This window comes from Lycorma delicatula, chromosome 4 (assembly GCF_047948215.1).
Source record: "Lycorma delicatula isolate Av1 chromosome 4, ASM4794821v1, whole genome shotgun sequence".
Lineage (NCBI taxonomy): Eukaryota > Metazoa > Arthropoda > Insecta > Hemiptera > Fulgoridae > Lycorma > Lycorma delicatula.
The window spans coordinates 99,175,512-99,194,367 of record NC_134458.1 but is presented as its reverse complement, the minus strand read 5'-3'; the positions used below and the strand labels follow the sequence as shown (position 1 = coordinate 99,194,367).

Here is an 18,856-nt window from a genome sequence, read left to right as displayed (position 1 = left end):
AAAGTACCCTCAAAAGAATTAGAAACAAAATTTGGGAAAATTAAAGTCGTGGAAAAATTAAAATATTTAGGCGAAGTCATATGTAGCCTATATGTAAACCTATGAATATGTAGCCTATGCCGTTCTCGGTAACGTAAAGATTTCAACGCGGGGTAATACGTCTAAGTCGGTTGAGCCGTTGAGCAGCTACGGTGGAACAAACATACATACACATACACCCTAAATATACTACACTTATTTTTGGGCAGTCGTGTATATAGTTTTTTTCTCTCTTCAGTCATTTGACTGGTTTGATGCAGCTCTCCAAGATTCCCTATCTAGTGCTAGTCGTTTCATTTCGTTATAACCCCTACATCCTACATCCCTAACAATTTATTTTGCATATTCCAAACGTTGCCTGCCTGCACAATTTTTTCCTTCTACCTGTCCCTTCAATATTAAAGCGACTATTCCAGGATGCCTTAATATGTGGCCTATAAGTCTGTCTCTTCTTTTAACTACGTTTATCCAAATGCTTCTTTCTTCATCGATTTGCCGCAATACCTCTTCATTTGTCACTTTTCATTTGTCCACCCATCTGATTTTTAACATTCTCCTATAGCACCACATTTCAAAAGCTTCTAATCGTTTCTTCTCAAGTACTCCGATCGTCCAAGTTTCACTTCCATATAAAGCTACGCTCCAAACATACACATTCAAAAATCTTTTCCTGACGTTTAAATTAATTTTTGATATAAACAAATTATATTTCTGACTGAAAGCTCGTTTCGCCTGTGCTGTTCGGCATTTATATCGCTCCTGCTTCGACCATCTTTAGTAATTCTACTTCCCAAATAACAAAATTCTTCTACCTCCATAATCTTTCCTCTTCCTATTTTTATATTCAGTGGTCTATTTTCGTTAATTCTATTACATTTCATTACTTTCGTTTTGTTCTTGTTTATTTTCATGCGGTAGTTCTTGCGTAGAACTTCATCCATGGAGTTCATTGTTCTTCTAAATCCATTTTACTCTCAGCTAGACTTACTATATCATCAGAAAATCGTAGCATCTTTATCTTTTCACCTTGTACTGTTACTCCGAATCTAAATTGTTGTTTAACATCATTAACTGCTAGTTCTATGTAAAGATAAAAAAGTAACGGGGATGGGATCATCCTTGTCGGACTCCCTTTCTTATTACGGCTTCTTTCTTATGTTGTTCAATTATTACTGTTGCTGTTTGGTTAGCGATCATTCTTCAATCTTTGTATTTGAACCCTAATTTTTTTTAAATGCTGAACATTTTATTCCAGTCTACGTTATCGAAGGCTTTTTATAGGTCTATAAATGCCAAGTATGTTGGTTTGTTTTTCTTTAATCTTCCTTCTACTATTAATCTGAGGTCTAAAATTGCTTTCATTGTTTCTATACTTTTTCTGAAGCCAAATCGGTCTTCTCCTAACACTTCCACTCTCCTCTCAATTCTTCTGTACAGAATTCTAGTTAAGATTTATGATATATAGCTAGTTAAGCTAATTGTTCTGTATTCTTCACATTTATCTGCTCCTGCTTTCTTTGTTATCATGACTATAACACTCTTTTTGAAATCTGATGGAACTTCCCCTTTCTCATAAATATTAAACACCAGTTTGAATAATCTATCAATCGCTTCCTCACTTGGACTGCGCAGTAATTCTACAGGTATTCCGTCTATTCCAGGAGCTTTTCTGCCATTCAAATCTTTTAATGCCTCTTAAAAAATGTGTGTATATAGTATAATCTTTTTTCAATTTTTAAAAAATTTGCTTAGATCTTGTATTTAAGCGTACAGATAAGAATGTTGAAATATTTGTTTTTTAGAAAACAGAATCTACCCTTTCATGATAGATCGATTGAGTCTAGTGGAGGAATATCATTGACTTCTTTTCAGTATAGGAGAAATTTTGCAGGTTTATTGCATTTACATGGAATCATTAATGGATTTGCGGATAACTTCTGGCTATTAAGTAAAATAGATTTTTATGTTCCTGCTATTAAAATGCGATCTAGGCAAATATTCAATACGTCTAGAGCTCATACCTTTTAGTACATGAATTCAGCATTATTATTTATGATTAATAACTAATGAAATTTGTACAGAAATAAATCTTTTGTCTGTAATATCAATTAATTTGTCAATACTATCTCTACGTATTATCGAAAGTTAAACAAACATGCTGTACTCTACTGAATTTCAGTGTTTACTGTTATCATCATATGGTGTTCTGACTGTTGGCAGGTTCCTGGCACAAATGTTGGCTCCATATGTTTCTCTTCCATGCTTTTCTTTTCGTCTCATCATAACCTTCATTTAATCCTTTATATCATGTATTAACTTCAGCCTCTTCCTTGCTCTTCTTTTTTCACCTTAAACAACTGTAATTTCAAGAACACTTTTCTTTCTAAAAAATGCTTCTTCCTTTGCCATTGCAATTCTCGTCTTAATCTCTTCTTTACTCCTCCAGTCGTCAGTTAGTACTGCCCCGAGATATCTGTATCTTTTTAGTTGTTCAATGTTTTTGTACTATTGTATCTAATATTTTATGTAAATTTTTTCTTGTTTACTTTTAATTTTATCTTATAATATTATCGTTTGAAGAAATATCTCTGTTCACTGATTTATACAAGGTAGTAATTCTACTTGCGTTTTTATAAATTAGATGTGAATTTATATTATTATGATTGTAAATGCATATGCATAGTTACACCGTAAGATGTGTTGTGTTGTGTACCAGCGATTAAATAAATTTATTTAATATAATGTTTTAAGAATATTTAATTTTCAAAATTTTACGATTTTCTGAATCAATCTGCATTATGAGATAAAAAATTAGAAAATTTAATATCGGTACCATGTTTTATTGTTATCAAATGAGTTTTTAAGCTTCACTAAGATAAATAATAATATGCTATTTAATTTTATACAACCACCAAGAAATAGTATTATTATCATTATTATTCGATTTTTGTGTTCTTCTAAAAAATAATAGCTTTAATCTTATGTCAAAGAAATAATTACCAGTTAAAATAATATGCTGAACAATTTTTAGTGAAATAGTTTATTCAATAATTGATTTCTTTCGATTGTTGTATATTAACCGTTTCAAATTCCGGAAATTTGTTTTCCTTATTCTGTAATATTGTTATATAAATATACGCAACAATAATAACAGTAGGCTTACATTGTTATTATTTACATTTTATATTAGATGTGCGTATATTTGAACAGTATATACGGAAATATGGAGATAAATCTACACATATCGTTTAATAAGGCTAATTTTTAAGATTAGAAAGTGAAGTGATCTGTTGTTGTGATTATCCGATTATATTTTTTATTTACATATAATTATTTTTAAATAGATCCTAAAGGGAGCAACAAAATATACAAAAACTTGTCGTTTTTTCTTATTTATTTTTTTTAAATCATAGCCATTTTTTGTAAACGGAATATCCATTTCCTAATTATTAATCAGGCATTTTATTAACGTATCCAGTATTTTGATCGCTAGCGTTGGTTGGCCAAAATGTATAATCTTCAACTATTTCAAAATATTGAATAATATTTTCTCGACACTTATTGATTATGTTAACTTTATCGAAGCGTAACAACTGCCAACAATTTTTTTAGATAAATTTTTACGTTTTTATAAATTAGATTAAGATAAAAAACCTTAGTTTATCCTACTTCTTCTGCCTAGTTAGTCGAGCAGCCTTATTTTATATAATATTAGCTGTTGCCTGAGGAGTCCGCTTTCATGGTTTTTGGATTTGTACCTAGAATAAGTTTTCAAAAGAAAAATTGTATTTTTGTTAAAACTACCATAATTTAAAAATTTATATTTTAGGGAGAATATTGACAATTAGTTAATTTTTTTGTATGCGTTCGAACAAATTCTCGAAACATATTTTCCACTCTGAAGTTGATATCTCAAGAACATGGTTTTGGAAGAATTCAACAGCTTCGTTAGGTGATGAAAATCGCTTTCCACGCATTTTTTGTTTGATATTCGAGAACAAAAAGAAATCGTTAGGCGATAAGTCAGGTGAATACGAGCAATGAGACATTCATGCAATGTTTTTCTCCGTTAAATAATCAATTGTTTGACGTGCTGTGTGAGAGCTGGCATCATCATGATGAAAAAGATGCGATGTTTTTGATTGCTTTTCTGATTTCATTCAAGACTTTTGGCAAACAAATTCTTGTATACCATTTATCGTTAACTGTTCTTCCATCCTCTAAAGCAATGGTTGCTACATGTTCAGTATAATCGAAGAAACAAACGATAATTTTCTTGGAAGTGCTTTGCAAATTAACCACTTTTGTTCGAATCGGTTCATCTTGGAAGACCCAAGCAATTGATTTTCGCTTAGTTTCCGGCTCGTACGAATACATCAGAGTTTCGTCTCCTGTTACGATGTTGTATACGGATTTTGCACTTCCTTAACCGAATTTTTTGAGCATTTTCTTACACCAGTTGATACGAGCTGGTTTTGAGCTTCGTCAAATTATGCGGAATCCATCGGGAACAGATCTTTTTCACAGCTAAATGTTCATACAAAATAGAATGTACTGTAGTCTTCGATACGCCTAAGGATACCTCTATCTCACGGTAAGTCACATGCAGAACCTCTTCAATCATGTTGCATACAGCACCAGTATTTTACAAGTGTCTATAATACTGAACTATACCCCATAAATATAGCTTTGAATATCATTAAATCAAAACATCATCAAATCTATAGCGATTCGTGTAGTGCTCTCCAAGCTTTAAAGGATTTGTATTCTAGGCATCCTATCGTTACCGAAATCCATAACGCAATCCCTGAATTGTCACAACACACAAGTCATAAGTCACAATCGTCACAACACACAAGTGAATTTCTGCTGGATCCCTAGCCATGTGGGAATCCTGGGTAACGGCGGATTCCGCTGCTGAATATTCATGCAGCCAACCGCCTTTCACCATTCGAATTACAACTACTGATTTTTATTATTTCCAATAAACATACACTTCGAAGAAGATGGCAAGGTGACTGAACTGCTACAGCGGATAATAAACTCCGATACATCAAAGATACAGTTTTACCATGGGACTCTTCACGCAGAAAAATTCGCCGAGAGGTAGTGGTTCTGTGCCGATTGCGATTAGGGCATACCAGCGCTACTCACAGATACCTGACGTCGGCAGAAAACGCACCACTTTGCGTACGATGCAACTGCCGCTTGTCTGTGCACCAGATCCTTGTGAGCTACATATATTATGCGACCTTACGTCGCAAATTTAGATTACTGAGGGACATTCGTCGCATCCTAGGAAATGATAAGATTGCACGAGCCCGAGTATTATTACTCGTAAGAAGAATCAATATACTTAATAAGATTTAATGAAAATCAGCTATAAATTCTGTTTTGTTATTCGTGTTACATATTTTGTCCTAATGGTTACGTTCCTATTATTAGTTTAATTTTCTTACTATCTTAGTTTTAACCTTTTTACTGATATTAACATCCGAGAAGGGGCTTTTTTGTTACTTTCTTACTCGGGCGATGATAACGTGAAAGTGTTTTTCGCAAAAAAAAAAAAAAAAAAACAGCATCGACGTTTTTTGGAACAACTGAATTTGGTCGACCATTACGAAATCCATAACTGACAGACGCACGACCACGACGGAATTCTTTTTAGTTTCGTATATAACGGAAATATTATTTCATTTTTTAGTTAAAACGATGAAAATAATTGAGGATTGTTTTTATAATTTGATTTATTATTCTCGTATTAATTTCTAGACGTTAATAATATTTCACACATGGTTTTGTCGGAATGTAGAATAACAGTGGGTAATCAGCTCAACTATCCAGTATCCTGTTTATGGCCCTTAATTGGCGAAATGTCACATTAAAATATTGAAGAATATTTGTTTAATGTTTCATTAGTTATCAGAAGTATCATAAAGAAAATAAACATTGTATATGTCAAACTACAACCTTTACGTACGAAATTAATCATTTTATGTACATATTGCAACGAAATAAAATATTACGGTGAGAAATTTCAGTTCACTTATTTATTCACACGATCACGGTTGGCTGTAACGAAAAATTTAATATCGAGTCAAAATATTGAATAATTATTTATTAAAATTTCATTGATTTATGATTTTTGTACTAATACACTACCATTTTCAATACATCTTCTACGGATATAGGTTTAACAACACGCAAGGTTAAAAACACCCGTTGAGCCAACATATTCTTATGATCTGATATGAGCGGATGTATTGATGAATATCAGCCCGGTGTATGTTGACACACACACACACACACACACACACACACCGCTACTACAAGCTTTATTATAAGAATATGTTGTTGTGTAAGATTGGATGGGAATGATATCCAGTCAGGTGGGAATCCAAAAAATACTGTTATTCATAGTACATGTATTAATGAATGATTTAATGAACCACTCATACAAGTGGTGTCCATGTTATTTGTTTTGGTGTCCTCATTTCAAATATTCGTCCGTCAAATCTTCCTCTTTTTTCTGTCTCTTTTCTTTCCTTTTCTTTCTTTTTTCTTTATTTTTTTGTTTTGTTAATTGTATTTTCTCTTTACTGTAGTCATTATTATACAGTATATTAATGTTATCTGATGGTGTCTATTCATCAGTGCGTAGACTATTCCTTGTGGTTGTACATAAATATACACATACACACACTCACAAAATCATATAAATTCATGAAATGAGTAGCCATTGTCCTCATATTGTGAAAATAAAAACAAAATTATTTTGTAATTCCACTACAGTATAGAATTTTTATCTATACGTCCTGTTTTATACTGTCTTTTTTGTTTTTGATTATCTAAGTAGCATCGTAATTAGAATATAATATATATTTATTTGATAAAACAGATCTTCAACATAGTTTTTATTATCTTTTAATAATACAGCAATATATTAATACATAAAAAGTACTTACCTCCTGTTTTCAGATGTCTCTGTTCTCAATTAAAACAAGAAGGACCCTTTGAAATGTTGTAGAGAGTTTAAATTTGCTTTCAGACCTTGACCTATACAGTTCTAACCAGAAACAAAACTTGAGAAACTCTAAAAAAAATAAAAAAATAAAAATACTTTGGACAATTAGTCTTTGTCTAATAGATTACTTTTAGGCCAGATTTTTTATGCTGGCCGATTGATATTTACCGATTTTATTTTTCTAAGACTTAGTAGTTACAATTTTCCCTAAGTCAATCAACTTTTACTAAAAAAAGTAATTAATTCTTAATAAATTACTAAAACTTACTAAATACTTATACTAAGCCTAAGTAATTTATCGAACCAGTAAACCGTTTAAATGAACATTCAAATTCAATTTAAAAAATTATTCTGATTTCGAGAGGTTCCTGATTGGTTCAAATGGATGATTCCTATCATCATACTGATCAATCGATAACACTCCCAAACTGATCATCACCCCCAACCATATTTAGCCTACCAACTGTAATGATAAAATAATCATAGTAATAAATATCATAATCCTACCACTTCATCTTTTTATCTGTTCTATTAAAAAAAAAATTAATGCCCTTCAATCCTTAATTAAAATGCATTTTGATTTAATACTTTAAAGTGCTGTTACATTGTTTTTTTTTATGATTTTTATAATGGCAGGCATTATTTAACACTAATAATAAGAATGATAAACATTTAGAAACCAAAATAATACACCTAAAAAACAACAAAAATACCGGATTATAATAATTTACTTATATATTTTATTTTGATTTTATTATATACCAAGGATGAGAATAATCTTTTTTGTTTCCCATTGTAATTTAAGTGTCTGTCATTAGTATAATGTGTTATTTCTGTATAATTATATAATTAGACTAGCTTAAAAAAAAATTTTATAAATATGCAACTATTATTAGTGATTTAAATATCATTAATTGTTACAACTAGAAAATGTTTTAATGGAAACAGTTTTAATTTAGATTTTTTTTTATCATTGTACAGTATTTACATATATAAACCATGAGTTAGATTTGTAAAATTCAGTAACATTTTTGCTTGTGTTTGCAGTTAGTAGTAAGTATATTAATTTTTATTTGATATTCTTTGTTTCATTATTATATCATTGCAATGGTATTAATTTTAGAACAGTGGCTTAATGTTTATTACACTCTTAAGTTAGAAGTAACTACTGTATTGTAGCTTTAAATTTTTATTTTGTTACCTATATTTTTATTATTACTACATCAGACTTACTTCTGCATATAATCTTAACAAAGAAGATGCGATAATTGAAATAATATGTAAAAAATGCCAGCCTTGCTGGTAATTGAATTGAATATTGCTGATTTAGAAATCACTATGCTAACCGCTATACCAACTACACCATTCTCCATGGAAAGTTGTAGCATATCTGCCTTTCCCTGGATGGTTATTAATTCATAAAACAGACATACATGGTATTTTTTATGTAGTACAAAAGTCAAAATTTTCATATTGTATTTCACATACAAGCTTTAAGCGTTTATGGTGAATTACTCATCTGGTCCTTAAATTTTAAAGTTGAAAATTTTTTGAATTGATAGATCATAAAATAAAGATGTTTTATTAAGTGTCCGTATGTAATGAAGTTTACAAACAGTACAGAAAAACAAATATTAGAATGTATATGAAAAAGTCATTGAGGACGTAAGGTGTAAGCAGCAGTATATTAAGGTAAACAGTTTAGAACAGAGTAGAAAAGAATGGTAAAGCGCATTAAACCAATTAAATGATTTATACTACAAAAGAAAAATCATATTTATCTTAATTAAAATTGGTGATCTGGTTCATTTGTCGGGCAGTAGAATTAATTCAGGATTATTATTATTTTTATTTTTTTGTCATTGGGCGTCGATTGCAAAGATCATTAGCCCTTCCCAATTCTCAAAACAAAAAGTGGCATTTAATGAAAAGCATGAAGTAGTCAAAAAAAAGAAAAGTATAGATAGACACGTTAATAAAAGTTCATACACCCGAACGGGATGCAAAAAAACAAAAATAAAACAAAGAAAAGATAAATTTAACTATCCTCTTTGGACATAGAATTTATGCTATATACAGTAGAAGAGTCCGGCCGTATAAAGAAAAAGCAGCAAGTCCCTAATATCACATCCCTCATTTCTCAAAATTCTCTTTATTCCTCCTTCTATTTTAAATTGATGTCGCAGATCCCGATATACGATGCAATCCTCTAATAAGTGTTTGAATGTCAATGGTTGCTAACACTCCTCACAAACTAGTTGATTACTGCCGTCAACATATACGTTAAATTCGTATGCCCTATTCGCAACCGTGTCATAACAACCTGCTCTATCCGTTTAATCGGAAGTGGAGTGGCCCACTTGCGAGGAGAGTCTTTGACAGCGTTGAGCTTTGTGGTTAACCCACTCCAAACTCTGTGCCATTCACGTCTGACACAGGCAGACACGTGACACTTAATATCGCCAGGTCTGACGGGAATTACCCCGGGCTCAGGCCCGTCAGCAGCCACTCGACCTGCCTCATCCGCAGCCTCGTTACCCACAATACCGGAGTGTCCCGGGATCCACATTAATGTGCTCTGTTGCTGCTTCATGTTTAGCATCTGGAGCAGCGCAAGAATCATTTTCACCAAGGGGTCCGTTGAGTACGCATCTTGCAGAGCTTGAATACTACTCATCGAGTCGCTGTAGATTAAAAAGGATGGTACACTATAGTGTTCACAATATCTCAGAGCTTGCCAAATGGCATACAACTCAGCTGTATAAACAGATGCAACTGCCAGCAAGGACCACGAATGACTAACGCCAGCACAATGGAAGGCACTGCCAACGCCATTCGCAGTTTTAGACCCATCGGTGTAGAAAACCAGTTCCTGATTGTGTTCGCCCACAAGCTTTTGAAAACGATGAATTACGCCCTCAGAATTACATTGCTTAAAACGTGCTAGATCCATTTGAAGAAAGGTCGATGGAAGCAGCCACGGTGGTGATTCACACACCGCTGATTCAACAAGTCTTGGAAACACAATGTTGTACTTGTCCATCAATTCTCGAGCTCTGATTCCGGCCGGCATGGTATAGGTCTAACGCCGGTTGTAAGCTTCTTGGAGAGGATGCCTAATGAACGCTGGTGTATTCACATGGTGCTGTGAAGACGTGATATTGACCGCATAGCGCAGTAACAGGATGTGTCTTAGGAAACGTAGTGGAGACAATCCTGATTCACATACGAGGCTGTCGATGGGACTGATGCGAAACGCTCCAGTCGCATATCGAATTCCGACATTTCGTATGACGTCCAAGGCTTTAAGACAGCTTTTTCGAGCCGAGGAATAAACAACACAGCCGTAGTCGATTCTTGAAAGTATCAATGAAGTATACAGACGTAGAAGAACCTCTTGATCCGATCCCCAATTGATATTCGACATAAATTTGATTATGTTTAACACTCGTTTGCATTTTGCTGCCAACCGTCGTACATGAGGACGCCATGTAAGACCTTTATCTAAGATTAAAAAAACTTGACTTCTTCTCTATACGGAATTCTAACATCCCTTATTGTAAGTCTTGGACTAGGGTGCGCACCTCTAAAGTGACAGAGATGTACGGCGCATGACTTTTCGGTTGAAAACCTGAAATCAGACTTTTCAGCCGCATCAACAATATCATCGATTGCTTCCTGTAACTTGTAGTGGACCATTGTAGTTTCCGTGCTGGCATAGAAAATCGCCAGATCGTCGACATACATACATTTACCAATTCCTAGTGGTATTTCTTGTAGAACCCTATTGACAGCAATTGTAAACAGGATGCCGCTAAGGGGTGATCCCTGCGGAACTCCATTTTGTAATCGCCTACTTGTCGAATAGGTGTTGCTAACGCGTACTGTTAAAGTTCGGTGAGATAAGTAGCTTGCGATAATCATGGGGAGATTTCCACGTAGTCTCCACTCATACATTTGTTTTAAAATTGCATAACTCCACGTCATATCAAATTCCTTCTCAAGGTCGAAAAATACGCCTACGAAATGCTTCTTGTTAATAAAAGCATTCTGTATAGCGTTCTCAAGAAGTATCATGTTATCAGTCGTAGAACGACGCTGTCTATATCCGGTTTGATACAATGAAAGAAGTTGCTTCCTTTCCAACAACCATACTAAACCAGCATTTATCATTTTTTCTAAGAGTTTGCCGATACACGATGTTACAGATATTGGTCTGTAACTTGTAATGTCCAAAGGATCTTTTCCTTGTTTCAAAAGCGGTATGATCACTGCTTCTTTCCACAATTGTGGATATGAGGCCGAAGTTCATATTCTATTAAGTAGGTGTAATATCCACGCTTTATTACCGTCGTTATGTATTTTGACGAATGCATGTGGAACATCATCATATCCAGGTGAAGTATCACTGGAGTTTTGCAGAACATGATTAAATTTGACGAATGAAAATGGTACATTATAAAAAAGGTCGTTGTCCGTTACAAAGTTCAGTGTTGCTTGTTCCCTTGATATGTTAATGAAATAGATGTGGTGATTTTTATTGCTACTCACAGTTTCAAACTGATCGGCCAATAATTCAACTATAGCCTTTTGATCGAGTATGACAACACCGGCTTGTTTGAGCGCATTTAATGAACGGTTATTGGACCGGCAAGCTAAGGCTTTAACCTTCTTCCATACTTGCGTAGCAGGTGTGTTACTATCGATGCATATGCCTCCCAGGATGCTTTTTTCGCAGATAATATGGTGGGTCTGGCGTAGGCACGATGTTTTTTAAAAGATATTAGATTACCTAGGGTAGGATGTTTCTTGAATAGGTTGAAAGCTTTCCTTTTCTTACTAATAGCTATATTTACTTCCACTCCCCACCACGGTACACTGGGTTTCGTCGAAGTTGCGGTGGTTTTAGGTATGTTTTCCTTTGCTGAATTTAAAATTGCCCGCGTCGTCTCTGTTATATCCTCATTGATGTTTCCAGTATAGCTTGGCATAACGACGTTGTCTGTATAGCCAATCCAATTGGTACGTTTAAGACACCACCGCTGAATAAACTTTAGTGCCTTCCGTCGTATATCTGTAGTTATTATAATCGGAAAGTGGTCACTACCATGAAGTTGTTGGTCTACGTTCCAATCTAAGGAAAGCGACAATACTGGACTGCAAAATGACAAATCTATCGCCGAAGTTTCACCGTTTCGTATGTTGAAAAACGTTCCTGTACCTTTAACAGGATCAGCTCGGTGTTTGACATAAATTCTTCAATGTCGTGCCCTCTGCGTTCCAATCGTTGTGAACCCCAAAGTGGGTTATGCGCATTGAAATATCCTACCAGAATTATCGGTTCTGGGAGTTGGCCATATAAGTTCAGCATATCATCAATGTTCCAGTTGCCGTCCGAGAGATGTATGTTACAGACGGAGACTTCAACTGGAGATGATAAACGTAATGCGACAGCTTGTAACGTAGTATTTAGTTGTATTCGTTGAAAAGACAGATGCGAACGTACAAAAATGGCAATACCACCGCTTGCTCGTCGATCAAATACAACAGCACGTATTACATCATATCCATGTAAACGGAAATCATGTTCTGGCTTAGTGTGTTTCCTGAAGACAACGCATGCAGGGTTGCGCTCATTTATAAGTAGTTGAAGCTCAGGTAGGTGTGAGACAACCGTTAATATTCCATTGTATTATATTCTCCATTTACTTTATAAGCGTGGCTTACCCTTTGGCCATCCTTTTTTCTTTTTCGTAGTTGTAGTACAACCTGAGTCAGTTAGTGATCCCACAGAACCGCAGTCACTCTCCTCACCTGAGACTAACATAGTCTCGGGGCTTGGCAGAGTTGCGCTCTGCAGAAGACTGGGAATTGCTGACTTCGGCAATCCGGTCGAAGATGCATGAATTTTCAGCGGGGCCTCGCGCTTTGTGTCGTTTCCATTTTGTCTAAGTTGACTACAACAGAGGTACTGCTCTTCCGCGGTTTCTGACCTTTTGGTGGCTTATCCCCTTGCCGGAGATCTAAAGGTTCAGGAGGACATTTGATTTTTGATGAACTCGATGTCCCTGTAATACTAGCTGTGGACTGTTTCTCACCGCTACGCTAAATCTCCTCACTAATCCCTCGTGTTTGCGACGTCAATGGTTCATTTGATTTGGCGATGACGTTTGATTGCTGACCACTAGTCGATGGCACTGGTTCAACTGCAGGAAATTTCCTTCCTATATATTTGTCTAAAACCGTGGTTAGAACTGGTGTCAACTGCCTGATTAAGCTTTCAACTACTTGTGGCGAAGACGTATTCGTGCTAGACGCAGCCGTTTGCGTAAAGGATTTTTTCCCTGGTGTCTGGGCGTTAACTATTTTCTTCGCTTCAAGATAACTAAGTTTCCTGAGAACTTTAGTCTCTTGTATCGCTATTTCTTTCTTGAAAGCAGGACAATTCATAGATCTTGCTGAATGTTGTCCTCCGCAATTGACAATAAAGGGATTTCCTTACAGGGTTCACCCTCATGGATTGCTTGGCCACATGCACAAATATCTTCACGATTGCATCTGTCGGAGATATGACTAAAACGTTGGCATTTGAAACATTTCATCGGCGGTGGAATATAGGCGCGCACATCCAACCGATAGATTCCGGCCCTGAATTTTTCAGGCAACGGTGGCTTATTAAAAGGACATGAGAAGAAGAGGGTAGCACTTCCCATGAGGGTAGACCATCCCTTCTCATGTTCAATCGCTTACATGCGATGACGCCTTGCGATGCCATTTTACTAACAATCTCCTCTTCACTACAATTAAGTAAGTCACGACAGACTACTACTCCGTTGGAATAGTTGAGTGTGCCGTGAGCTTCCACAGTAACATCAATGTTCCCTAGTTGTTTCATTTCTAATAATTTCGCTGATTGTACGTCGTTCAGCGCTTCAATGAATAATCCAGCCTGCGTCTTCTTAGCTTCCTTAACTGGTCCACCAGCTTTCGTCGCTAGTTCCTTAGCTATGACGTAGGGACTAATGTTTGAAAAACCGCTTTCTGATCCATCGTTTCTTTTAACAACAAGATATTTCGGTCGAGGAATTCTTGTTAATGGAAATACCGGCGCATGTCGTACATCTACACTTTTCTTCTTCTTCGACGATGACGTCGAAGTAGGAGAGACTTCAGAATGAGAGCGTTTGCCCTCGTAATTATTAATATTGTTATTGTGATTGTTATCATTATCATTAACATCATCATTACCATCATTATCATTATTATTATTCAGGGTCGGTCGACCCTAGACGCAGTTCAGGAGGTTGAGGCAGTGCAGCGAGCAGAGGACAACAATCATTTTTCGCTACGTGTGGTCCTTCTCGTTACGTTGGACGTTAAAAACTGTTTCAAGTCCGCACGGTGGAGCGATATGATTCGGGCCCTGGAGCATTCATTCCATGTGCCTCAATACCTCGTCAGAATGGTGGACGCCTATCTGAGGAACCGCGGTCTCATTTATGAGACCGTGGCAGGCTGGCGTAGGACTACGATCACGTCAGGGGCGGCGCAGGGGTCGATTCCCGGCCCCGACCTTTGGAACGCCGTCTACGATGGCTTACTGAGGCTGGAGATGCCTGAAGAATCTGTCTTTGTTGGGTACGCTAACGACGTTGCGCTACTTGTCGCAGACAGCGACGTGGAGCGCGCCCAACTGAGGCTCAGTCGAGTCATGCATAGAGTCGGTGCCTGGCTGGACGACCATGGATTGTCTCTAGCCCTCAGAAAAACGGAGATCGTAGTTCTCATGAAGAAGCGTATTGACACTCTTCTCTCCCTGCGGGTCGAAGTAGAGGTTGTCGAGACCAAGCCGGCCGCAAAATACCTCGGTATGATGATTGACCGGAAACTCAGCTTTGCTGAGCCGCCAAAAGCTGCGAGAGCCGTAACTGCTCTCAGCCGGCTTATGGCGAATGTCGGCGGACCGAAGGCCAGCAGACGGCGATTGCTGATGTCCACGGTGCATTCCATCCTGTTATACGGGTCGGAAGTGTGGGCCCATGCATTAAGAGTTGCAAGAAACCGGAAGCGGCTCACGCAGGCGTAACGCACTGCAGCCTTGCTAGTCGCTTCCGCGTATCGGACGGTCTCCAAGCCTGCAGTACTTGTGGTCGCCGGCGTCATACCCATTGCTACTTTACCAAGGGAGCGCCAGGTGATCTACAGGAGGCGACGGGCAGGCGAAGACCGGGTGACCATTGCCAAAGAAGTACGCACTCGCACGTTCCTCGCAAGAGACCAGAGGACGATGGACCCCAAGGCTTATCCCTCTGGTCAGACCGTGGACGGAGCGACGGAATGGAGAGGTGGAGTACTACATGACCCAATTTTTAAGGGGTCACGGGTAGTTCCGCATTTACCTCCTTGTCATAGGGAAAACGCTGTCTCCCGACTGCCTGCATTGCCCCGGTGTACGGAACGATGCTGAGTACACCTTTTTCAAATGCGCTCGGTGGGCGGCAGATCGAGGGACACTAGAGGCGGATCTCGGAGCACTGAGTCCCCACAACGTGGTTGCGATGATGCTCCGTGACCTGAGCAGCTGGTTAAGTGTAGCCCGATTCGTCGGCAACATTCTCAGGACCAAAAAGGTTGACCTGGATAGTCCTGAAAATTAGGTAGCACCTAATCAGGCTAGTATAGGAGGACTCGACCGGAAGTAATATGTTAAACGGTTCCGGGTCGAGTCCTGGTAGAAAGGGCGGGGTGGTGGTTTTAGTCTGTAGTCTGCTAATAGCGATTGTATAATAACATCAGCGGGAGCCCGACAATCCGTGCGTAAATGCATTTCCACCACCCTACGCAAAAAAAAGAAAAAATTATGATTATTATCATCAAATAATTAATAAAATATTATTTTTTATGTTGTCTCCAAATTTTATCATTTTTTCATTTATATGAAATCAAAAGTCCAGCCTTTTATTAGAATTATAATTAAGATGTATTTATTCAAAGTATGTATTTAAAAATGCTATTACTCTGTTGCACCCTCTGGATCCACCACTACTTCCCCATGAAGTGTAATACTTTATGATAGCAAAACATTGATCATGAAAGACATTGGAATTTATAGAAGAAAGAAATAATTTAAATATATTGTAATGGAAGAATATTTTAAGTGATATGTATTGATTAAATTCAATAAGTAGAGATTTATGAGGAATTGAAGAAAAGAGAAGTTCATGACTAATCATGAAAAAGAAGAACAGTTTTAATAAACCTTATAGTATGATAGCCACGGTTAATAAAGTTGACTGCAGAAGCAGATTAAGAACAAAAAACTGTGGTAAAAGACAAAGAATATAATAAGTAAAATTAATAACCGAGTATGTGATGTCTAGGATGTAGAAGGTAAAAAAATTTAAATTATCATGTAATAGAAAGAAACAGAAAATTGCATAAAATCAGTAAATTGGGGAAAAAATTAAAGAATTTAATTGTAAAGTAACACACTCATGGTTCTCCCTTGAATATGTATTTCATAATACAGACTATCCTAATATACAGGATGAGCAACATAAAACCAAACCGATAATGAAAACACTACCCAACACTATTTATGAAAGACTCTCATACAATTAGCCTGATTAGTGGATGTATATGTTACTGCTGTTTGTCAGGTGACTACTTGTCAGTGCAGTATTGTTTTGTTGCAGTGCAGTTGTGTTTGTGTGAAATGCCTTATTCAATCCAGGAGAGGATAGTTATAGTTGAGGCCTATATTTGTTCTGGATCATTTGAAAATTCACGTCAAGTATTCATAAAAAATCTCCGAATGCATGTATCCTAGTGAAAAGTAGCATACATGATTTAGTCAAAAAATGGCATACAATAGGTTTGGTTTCAAATGCAAAACAAAATAGGCAACCTTCCATTAGGACTCCATAGACCATTACCGATATTGAAGGAGAATTACTGCCAGTCCAAAAACATCACTACTGAAGTAATCCCAACAATTTGGTGTTAAATACATAAATTTCTTCATGAATTAAAATTGAAACAATGCTGCATTAAAACTGTGCAACAACTGAAGGAGACAGACAAACCAAAACGACTTGATTATTGCAACTGACTTCTTGAAAACATGGTTGGTGGACAGATTTCACGTCAGACGAGGCATGGTTTCATTTATCCGGCCATGTTAATTCGTAGAACAACAGGTATTGGATGGTGAGAAATGCTCATGAGATATTCGAGCATCCACTTCACAATGAGAAAATTGGTGTTTGTTGTGCCATTTCCAGTAATTGTATAGTGGGACCAATATTTTTTGACCAAACTTTCAATACACAAGTTAGCTTCACAATTTTTGAAGAATTCTATGCACAATTAACTGACAATGATAAAGAATGCAGCTTCTTCCAGCAACATGGAACAACATGTCACACATCAAATGTTTCACTGAATCGTGCAGCTTTCATAAATGAACGACCTGTCAGCAGAGGACGGTGGCCTCTACATTCCCCAAAGTTGTCTACTTGTAATTCTTTCCTTTGGGGCTACTTAAAGGAGAGAGTTTATGCATCTAATCTCCACAATATTGATGAAATGAAAGTGAACATTCAATGAGAAATCAATGCAATTGACAACAACATCTGCATCAGATGACTCTTAATATGATCAGTCCAGCACAAAAGTGCATCGATGCCCAGGGTGCTCATTTTGAACATTTTTTTTTTAACAATAAAGCAAATAAATGCAACATTTAAATTACGTTTTATGGTTTTCTTATTTAATTTATCCATATCATTCATAAAATTTTATTCCAACATAACCTACCAATTCTGCAGCGGTTACGTTATGGGTTCAGTTTTATGTTGCTCATCCTGTATCAGTCCATATGTTAACAAGATTTATAAACATCAACACAGTATACAATGATCTTGATGTTAAGTTTATGTTATCATAAAATTTCCTTAAATTTTATTATTGGTAATTTCTAACCAGAATGTAGGATTTTAATGAATGAATAATTTACAATAATTTATTGAATGAATATGCTTAATAAAAATTAGTAATGAATAGAAAACTAATTTTTTAAATTTTTTTACAGATGCAGACTTTGAGGCATCACCCACAACTGTCATGCAACAGAAAAACACTCTATAATAATTATAGGTTTGGTAGTACTGAAATGAAGTTACACTGGTGTAATAAATGCTGTAATTCATTTCAACAGTTAATAATAATCTTTATTATATTAGTATCACTTATAAATGTATCGCAATGTACCAAAATAATTGAAACAGATGTAGGTAAGCAACCATAATTATCTACTATTAATAATGTTTATAATAATAAGTTTATGTTTCTATATAAAGTTGCTTTGAAATAACTTGCAGACTGATGTTTTCTTTTGTTGCAATTTTATTAACATATAGTTGTTGAAATATTCACTAGTTATTGTTTATTATATTACTCTTCAAGGTACATAAGAGGAGTGAATATTTCTTCAGGATACCTCGGTCAAAACAATTCTTTTTTGCACTCTTTTGTTTTCAGCCTTGCATTTTTGGTAATCTATTACTTTTCTTCATGTTTAAATTATTATTTTTTTTCTTTATGAAAACCCCTTGTGTACCTTACAGTCTCAAAGTATCTAATCAAGATCTGTACTCTCCTATATTTGTAGCTATCAATTTAATTTTCAATAACTCAACTTTTTCCCATTTAAATACTTTATATCTTGAAAATATCCTTGTTTTTAGTCTCCTCGGATAGGGTAACATTTCAGAAATGTTTACCCCTTAAGTT

General features: G+C 35.9%; 1 protein-coding gene across 3 annotated transcripts in view; it reads left to right on the top strand.

Annotated features, from left to right (window-relative positions):
- The window catches only part of Cht6 (Chitinase 6), a 277,698-nt gene that overhangs the window by 196,765 nt on the left and 62,077 nt on the right, over window positions 1–18,856 (top strand). For all 3 annotated transcript variants that reach the window (XM_075363781.1, XM_075363782.1, XM_075363780.1), the window contains exon 3: window positions 18,156–18,357. In XM_075363781.1, coding sequence (XP_075219896.1) covers window positions 18,156–18,357 — 202 coding nt within the window. The remainder of the gene's footprint in view (window positions 1–18,155; window positions 18,358–18,856) is intronic.